Below are 8,498 nucleotides of genomic sequence, written 5' to 3'. Positions count from 1 at the left end.
ACATTATCAGTGATTCACTCTGGAAAACTTTTTTGGAAAAAAGTGCAGTTTATTTTAGCATGTTCTGTACATGCTAGTACAAATGTAACTTTTTAGTACAGCTGTTAATGGCGTGTGAATTGATTTAATACTTCTTACTGGCCATCAAACCATATTTGCATATATGTACAGTTGTGCTCAAAAGTTTGCATACCCTGGCAGAAATTGTGAAATTTTGGCATTGATTTTGAAAATATGACTGATCATGCAAAAAAAAAAAAACAATTAAAAAAAAATACTTGAACAAAAATGAGCTGCATGGTTGAGTTGCCAGAAAGAAGCCAATGCCACAAAAAGCCCGGTTACAATATGCCCGTCAACACCTTGACATGCCTCACAGCTTCTGGCACACTGTAATTTGGAGTGACGAGACCAAAATAGAGCTTTATGGTCACAACCATAAGCGCTATGTTTAGAGAGGAGTCAACAAATATTGTGCTCCTTGAAACAACCACACCGTCTTTTTCCAGAGCAGCCTGTATTTCTCCTGAGGTCACCTGTGGGTTTTTCTTTGTATCCCGAACAATTCTTCTGGCAGTTGTGGCTGAAATCTTTCTTGGTCTACCTGACCTTGGCTTGGTATCAAGAGATCCTGAATTTTCCACTTCTTAAAAAGTGATTGAACAGTACTGACTGGTATTTTCAAAGCTTTGGATATCTTTTTATATCCTTTTCCATCTTTATAAAGTTCCATTACCTTGTTACGCAGGTCTTTTGACAGTTCTTTTCTGCTCCCCATGGCTTTCATTCACGTAGTGCAGCTTAAATCTTGGGTCAAGAAGAGATGCCATGTCCAGGAGTCTGTTGTTGGGTCACTGTACTTTTCACTGAGGTACTGGGTGATGGTTTCCTTTGTCTTCTTTGTTAAGTTAGTGTCCTCAGCATCCACACTCAAGATATTCATTTTCAGAAGATGCAACACAGGCTTTAAGTAAGAAACACTCACGTAGTCCTCACCTGACAGTGCATCTGTGAAATCTTTGAGTGGGCTGAGGGCCTTCTTTACCGACTCCAAAACATCAATATCCTGCCATGTTAGTGCAAGGTGTCTTGCTTTCTTATCAGCTTTCAAAACTTGTGAAATGGCAGCTTCCTGTTCAAGGACTCTTTCAACCATCTTGAGTCAGGACCCCCATCGTGTTGGAGACTCTGTTATTAGCTTCCGCTGAGGCAGGTTGAGCTCGAGTTGTGCCTTCATTAGATCTCTCTGCTTTTTCCAGCTGAAGGAGAAAGCGCTCACAATTTTTTTGCATAGTGATGTGGCATGCTCAATCCGTGTATCCTTTGCATTTTTTTCTGTGAAAGGGGGAAACAAATGGACAATTAAAACAAGTTCAGACAATCATAACTCATGAACAAAAGATAAACAGAACTGTTGTCTCTTTTGAGCAATTTAATAAATATTTTGTTATACAAAATATATAATGTTGTAACTTAAGACCACTTGAGTTATTTTAAATTACAAAGAAAAAAAATTGATCTTATCTTGATCATATATTTATATTATTAAGTAGTATTTTTACATTTAGCTAAGGCTATTTTGCATTACTCACCTATGGCTAGATGCAGTCTGTGGCCAAAGCATGGCAGGCGAGTCCAGTTGTTGAGCTGCAAGGCCTTCACCATATTTGTACCACTGTCTCTTGTCATGCAGGACATTTGTTCTTCACTTAGGCTCCAAGATTCTAGTGCATCCTTCAGGTCGTGAGCAATTAGCTCCCCAGTGTGGTCTTCAGGGCAGTAGTTTGTTTGAAAACATGCACTCTTTAGCTTCCAGTCATCATCAATAAAATGGATGGTTAGACTCAGGTACAGCTCAGCTGTACGACTGGACCAAAAGTCACTCGTCGTTGCAAAAAATTCTCCATGCTTTAGTTCTGCAGCAATCCTCTGTCGGCATTCACTATACATATGGGGAATGGTGGTATTAGAAAAATATTTGCGACTTGGCAAATCATACCGTGCGTCTAAAGTGTGGATCAGTCTTTTAAATCCCACGTTTTGAACAGATTTGAATGGCACCATACCCTTAGCTAAGTAGAATGTGACCGCCTCTGTCACCTCTTTCCATCGTTTGCTGCTTTTGTCGTATTTTTCGACTGCTCTAATGTGTCGGTCAGTGATAACTGTTTATGTTTAGGGACCTCGTGAGATACAGATGAGTGGGGTTGTACCGACCTGAGTGAAACACTCTCGGCATATTCCTTCGGATGCTTCCTTTTCAGGTGGTTGAAAAGATTTGTTGTATTACCTCCGGAAGAGCCGACCGTTACCCGACAAAGTTTACAGATAACTTTTCTCTGAGAAATGTCTGACTGTGCATAGCCAAACCACTGCCACACAACTGATGTTGAGTCTTTTTTCGGCACCAGCTCCTTGTCCGCCATGCTGCTAGTTCATGTTGAATTTATTTTCTAATACGTCACCACGCATGAAAGACACATGATAGAGACATGTGGTATAATTTGGCCAATCAGCACAACCATCTAGTAGGCAGTCATTGTTTTAGCTTTAACATTATTATGAGGACAGAAAAGATCGCGATCTCTACGATTCACTTGAAAAGTAGATTATGAACGTCTTCAAGATCGATCACGATATAAAAATCGTCAGATCGCCCACCTCTAATTGCAATTTAAAAAGCCACAGGTGTGGGAAATTAACCTTTAATTGCCATTTAAACCTGTGTGTGTCACCTTGTGTGTCTGTAACAAGGCCAAACATTCAAGGGTATTTAAACCATTGATCAGGGCCATTTGGGTGATTTCTGTTATCATTATGATTTAAAAAGGAGCCAAACAACTATGTGATAATAAATGGCTTCATATGATCACTATCCTTAAATAAAAGACAATTTATTTTTTTCATGATCAGTCATATTTTCAAAATCAATGCCAAAATTTCACAATTTCTGCCAGGGTATGCAAACTTTTGAGCACAACTGTATATATGCATTACTTCAGGAAAAAAGTACACTTATGACAAAGGAATTATTTAATTCTTTAAATATTTATTTATTAGGGATGCACCAATACTAAATTTGTGTGCTTATACCGATATCCAATTATTTAGAACAACATCTGCCGATACCGATAGATTGGTGGTTCTGAGTTTTAATGCAACCTTAATTCAAATCACACATAATTAATTACATAACTAAATGTAAATAATAACTTTAATTCTCTATGTCTCTACACATTTTCCATGTTTCAGAGTAACTGATTTCAGTTATAAACAAAACACAAACAAAAAGCACATTATTAACTCACCTTTAGATTATTTCATATGAAACTATAACATTGTCAAAATATAACAGTTACTTTTACTCATGTAAAATCGTGAAACAATTTTGTAAAGGTGATGTATAATGAAAATTGCGCATAGCGCAGTGTTGCTCTTTTCCTCAGTGCTGTTTGGCATGTCAGGGCTGCCTACTGTTTGAGAGGCTCGACTTGACTTCCTACGTAATGCTTTAAACTAGAAAAGTCTAACTAGAATTGAAATTGGTCACATCTGTTTTGAGGTCTGTGCTCCGCAATATCGAGGGAAGCCTATTTTGTGAGAATGTTCTGTGGACCGATGAGTCAAAAGTGGAACTGTTTGAAAGACACGGGTCCCGTTACATCTGGCATAAATCAAACACAGAATTATACACACACAAAAAAACATCATACCTACGGTCAAGCATGGTGGTGGCACTGATGGTGCATGCTTTGCTGCTTTAGTGCCAGAGAGACTTGCAATAATTGAGAGAAACATGAATTCTGCTCTCTTCCAGAAAATTCTAAAGGAGAACATCCGGTCATCAATCCGTGAGTGGAAGCTCAAGCGCAACTGGATTACGCAGCAAGACAATGATCCAAAGTATAGGAGTAAGTCATATATATATTTGAAAACTGTATTTTGTGTTTACTTTGAAGATCTAAAACAATTTAGTATGAAAAAAATAAATAATAAAAATCAGGAAGGGGGTAAATAATTTTTCACAGCACTGTATTGGATACTTTTGAGACAGAAAGAGAAACTGAGCCAAACAGTGAGAGGAAGAACAAGGCAGATTGTAAGAGACAGGTCTGAGGACTGCGGACAAATAAGAGTAAGGCCTCTCTTTCTTGGTGTAAGAGGTCCTCTTCATCCCTTACTCTCACAGAAAACATCTGGATAACAGATTTCCACTCCCAACTCCCAGACCGACCTTCATAACACCCCACAGATGTCCATATGGAGTCACTTAAACTTTAACATGAAAGGCTCCATAAAATGTTTACCCTCAAAAACACAGAATCGTGGTCATTGTCTTAGATGGACCTCAACAAATTTCCAGTTATGGAATTTGTGCCATGCATATATACATAAAGTGAAATGTTGAGGGGAGAATTGTGCGCAAGAATTGGTGGTGCTCAAATACACCTGTACTGTTTACCTTCCACACAATTCTCTCCTTTCATCTTTTTTGTCTTTGCAAACAGATTCATCACAATAAAGCAGGAGCTGAATCCTTGCAGATAAGCCTTCTAAGAGCCATAGCTGAAATATTTTATCCATATGCTTAATGAGAACACAAACAAGTCAGTCCTTTCAGCCCCCTGGTTCATGAATCACAAAGCATGTGAGAAACAGTGAGTGACATTGAGCGCTTTCTTATGACTCTAATCCGCCAGTTCAAAAAGAGAACGAATGAAATCGCCTTGGACACAAAGGCAGCCATATGTCTTCATGAAGGTTTAACCAAACAGAGACTGAGTGGAGGGATTTTAATGTTTCATAAACATAACAATGGGGGCATTAAAAGGCTTATCTATTCTGGAAATGCATAAAATCTCTCAATGTTCGTGTGTTTGGGCACAGACTTTCAGAAACAGCTCAGAGATGCAACACTTCACTTCTGACAGAACACTGAAACAGTCGAGACCTATATGCACATTTCTTTTATATTAACTTAAAAGTTTCTGCAAGATTTTAATATACTGAAGGGAAACATTTATTATTTAAAATAAAAAAATTGTAACTTGCTCCCATTCATCTAAGTAAACCACAACAGACCACTGGTAATGATCAGCCAAAGAGCATTCATTTAATTTTAACTAGCTTCCATTAACCAATGTTAATTGTTGTGTTAATAGAGAAAAAAAAAAAAAAAAAAAAAAAAAAAAAAATTAAAGAATTACACTTTTGAACACATTCCAGTTTGCATACATTCCATCCCAATTAGTGATATAAATAGCCATAAGTAGCCAATATTTGGCTAGTCTGAGATTATTTGCATTAAATTGATTACCTGTTGACTCTGAAAATTAACAGAAGTGGCAGTTTCCCCTTTGTATCGGTGCCAAAATCTACTGACCAACCTTGTTAATATACTAACGCATATGGCTGTCGATTTAACATGATAATTCAGCACGATTAATTATATAAAAAAATTAAGCATTAAAAAATGATGCAAATAATCATGTCCCTGAACTGTAATAAGATTCTATAATAAGACTGTAATTTTATTAAGCTGTACAGGCAACACGCAATTTATACAGAGAACAAACCACACTCAGGCGTGCTTGACACTAGCAACAGCACAAGATGAGAGCGCGTTTGTACGTTTAACCACAGCTGGTTAGAGCACAATTCCAAATGCAGGGATTGTTTGTTTCAAATTACATTTAACTTACAATGACCTTAAAACGATGTTTCACACGATGCAACCAAAGTGAGATGCTCCAAAAGCGGCCGTCTGATGCATGTGTACACTGACGTGTGCATAGAAAAGCCCTCATAATAAATCAACCTCAGACAGATTTACGAATTCAATTGCAAAATCGATGGCTGTGGACTTTAGGCCTTATGTTTATTAATATGGAAATAAATAATATTTTGCCTTCTGAAGCCACATTTGTATCGTCTTATCAATGCTTTACTCGTCTGCCACAATGTTATGCATTTTAAAGTTTTTGTATTTATTAAATATATTTATAAATATTTTAAAATTACATGTAATTAAATGTCATGTTATTGTTGTTTGAGGTGCTTTCTGAGCAAATATGTGATCAATTGTGATTAATTAATAGGCATATCATGCCTATGGGTCGATCACTGATAACGATTATGTCCCAAATAACAGTATGTGGAAACAAGGTGCCGAGATAAAGTATTTCTGGTGGATTTTCAAATCATACTTCAAAACAAGTTTTTTGAGCTATACTGTCCATAAACCCAGAATTTCTACAGTAGGTGGAGAACTAGGCAATATCTTTTTTATTAAGAATCAATCCACTTTTGAACAGCCAAACTGTTTGATTCAGGCATTGAAAGGGGCTGACTTGCAAAGTTGGTAATTGTGGTTAGGCTACTGTCAGAGGATAGATGTCAAAAGTCTGTGACATTACTGTTTAAAATGCCGTTGTTTTTTTTAGCCTTACAAGAGCAGCACTAAGTGTCAATCTGGGGCATTAAAGGCAGTTGTACAGGTGTTGTTCCAAAGTTGTTTGAAATAAAAGCTAAATTATAAATGTACAAAACAATAAATTACAAAAGAATAAGTTTCCCTCCTCCATTCCAGTTTTCTACTTCCCCTTTAAATTACACTGAAATAAATTGAGCTGATGTGTTCTCAAAGCCCCAATTCACACCTCAGCCAATAGGCTGATAGAGCAAGAGGACTATTTTCACAAATAAATAAGGGCTGTAACAGAATTGAATTTTTTTTGTTAATTTTCAACCCTCCAACGCACCGTTTAAAAGTTTAGATGAGGCTTTCGACAGTGAAGACAAAACATACCGGTTTTACTTTAACATTCGTATGAACGCAAAGCGTTCCAGTTTCACTTTAAAATTTGCATAATGGCTAATGTAAATTTTTGCCCATGCAGGGTTAATGACACAAAGTGACAGAGAAGACAAGAAGTAGATGCTTATTCTAAACTGTGGAGATGATACAATGGTTGCTGTGCAGTTGGAAATGTATCGACTGCTTCAAGCTTTCTGAGCATTTGTTTTGCCGCTGTCATTATGGAGAAAACCTCAAATTTACAGTTTATACGGAAAAATTGCGGGACTGATTAACAATTCTTCCTACTTCTACTTGACTATACTATACAAAAACACCACTACTTTTTAGTAACAGCCCAGATTTAATACCATGTTTGACATAGCCACAATAAAAATTATCAGCAGTAAAAACATATACCGGTAATAGAAAACCCTGATGGGTTTCATATAGAGTCCTGAGATGGATCCTCAAAACCTGGGAGAAATGGATGGGTGTATGTTGTATTTAGACAGAACTGAACTAGTGAGAAAGCAGCTACTGCCTGCAAATTTTATCCCCCAGTGAGTGGCTCATGGTGGGAGGCACTGCTCCATCAAAGAAGAACAAGCCCTCTCAATATGGACACATTGAAGGAAGGTCTTACACGCTCCAGATGTGCAGGAACAAGAGATATCTGATCCAAGCCAACAACTGGCTAGACTCTGTGCCTTCATTAGATGACTGTGGATGAAGGGATTTTGTCTGGGGCAACAGGCTGTCAAGAAATAAACCGCAATTTATTTGTTTTGTTGTTGCTGAAAGTGGCAAAAATGAAATGGAAAAATCAGCAGTGGTTAACTGAAATGAAGTGTTTGATATCACTGTCAAATGGTAAGTGGAAAAGAAATTACTATAATGTTTAAGGGAAAAAATTAGTCTAGTTGTGAAATTCCATGACTAATAATATATTAGAACATCAATTAAAAAGGATTTATTTTGACTTTAAGCAAATTAATCAACAGTGATTACATTCTCATAGATGCTGCACTATTTTTAGATGTTTCTCTCACTTGTTTGTTCATATTATCAATTCAAAATTTGTGATTCATGCACACAAAACTTTACACACTTAATAAATGGTACAATGTGATAAGTGTGTAGTTTATAATTTTGTTCTATTTGAAGAAATACTTACTTCAGAAGCTGCTGTCGGGTCTTCAACCGAAAACATCTGAGATGGAGCTGCAGCAAAAGACATTCAGAGACATCATACATCAGAAGGCCTTGTCGGAATCTGCAGACTTTTCACAATTTCTGCACTGAGTTGGGGGATTATCTGTAGAACACTAAGATTAAGTAATAAGGTATGAATGGCTATGCTATATTGTGAACAGAGGAATTTCAGCAACCCCTTCAGTTGTGACAATATTCACAACATAACACAACCTCAAATGCCTTTTGCTTTTATAGAATAGTTACAACATAATTAAAATATTAGGGTCAGAGATTTTCATTAAAACAATGTTTCATTAAGCAAATTCATTCATTGGCATTCTTTTGCTAGAAGATAAAGTCCCTGACATAACAGAATGTTACTATGCAACAAAATAATGATCGGCAAAGGGTGCAGTGCAGTGATGTGGTGAACAAATGTTTCGCATCATAGCTGTTACTATATCATGTATTTCAGCATGGCCAGAACGTTGTCCTGACCAATGAG

The 8,498-nt window shown here is 36.9% G+C and overlaps 2 protein-coding genes across 4 annotated transcripts in view; both read right to left on the bottom strand.

The window, feature by feature from the left end:
- Window positions 1–314: 314 nt before the first annotated feature.
- Window positions 315–2,172, bottom strand: LOC127448630 (E3 SUMO-protein ligase ZBED1-like). The gene is made up of 2 exons (XM_051711304.1): window positions 1,593–2,172; window positions 315–1,335 (listed from the first exon to the last, which is right to left on the bottom strand). Exons 1-2 carry the CDS (start codon window positions 2,062–2,064, stop codon window positions 1,163–1,165), a joined length of 645 nt encoding a protein of 214 aa, XP_051567264.1. The 5' UTR covers window positions 2,065–2,172; the 3' UTR covers window positions 315–1,162.
- Window positions 2,173–3,051: 879 nt separating this feature from the next.
- rad18 (RAD18 E3 ubiquitin protein ligase) overlaps window positions 3,052–8,498 on the bottom strand; it is a 77,286-nt gene continuing 71,839 nt past the window's right edge. Inside the window, exons 13-14 of one of the 3 annotated variants that reach the window (XM_051711287.1) lie at window positions 7,974–8,020; window positions 3,052–7,553 (exon numbers count right to left, since the gene is read on the bottom strand). In XM_051711287.1, the coding sequence (XP_051567247.1) occupies window positions 7,996–8,020 (25 nt within the window). In that variant the 3' untranslated portion in view covers window positions 3,052–7,553; window positions 7,974–7,995. Of the gene's footprint in view, window positions 7,554–7,973; window positions 8,125–8,498 lie in introns of those variants that run through there. The other 2 variants (XM_051711289.1, XM_051711288.1) reach the window with 2 other exon arrangements.

Source organism: Myxocyprinus asiaticus, chromosome 12, assembly GCF_019703515.2.
Source record: "Myxocyprinus asiaticus isolate MX2 ecotype Aquarium Trade chromosome 12, UBuf_Myxa_2, whole genome shotgun sequence".
Classification (NCBI taxonomy): Eukaryota; Metazoa; Chordata; class Actinopteri; order Cypriniformes; family Catostomidae; genus Myxocyprinus; species Myxocyprinus asiaticus.
Note: the sequence above shows the minus strand (reverse complement) of the source record. Positions and strands in the feature narration are given on the sequence as shown.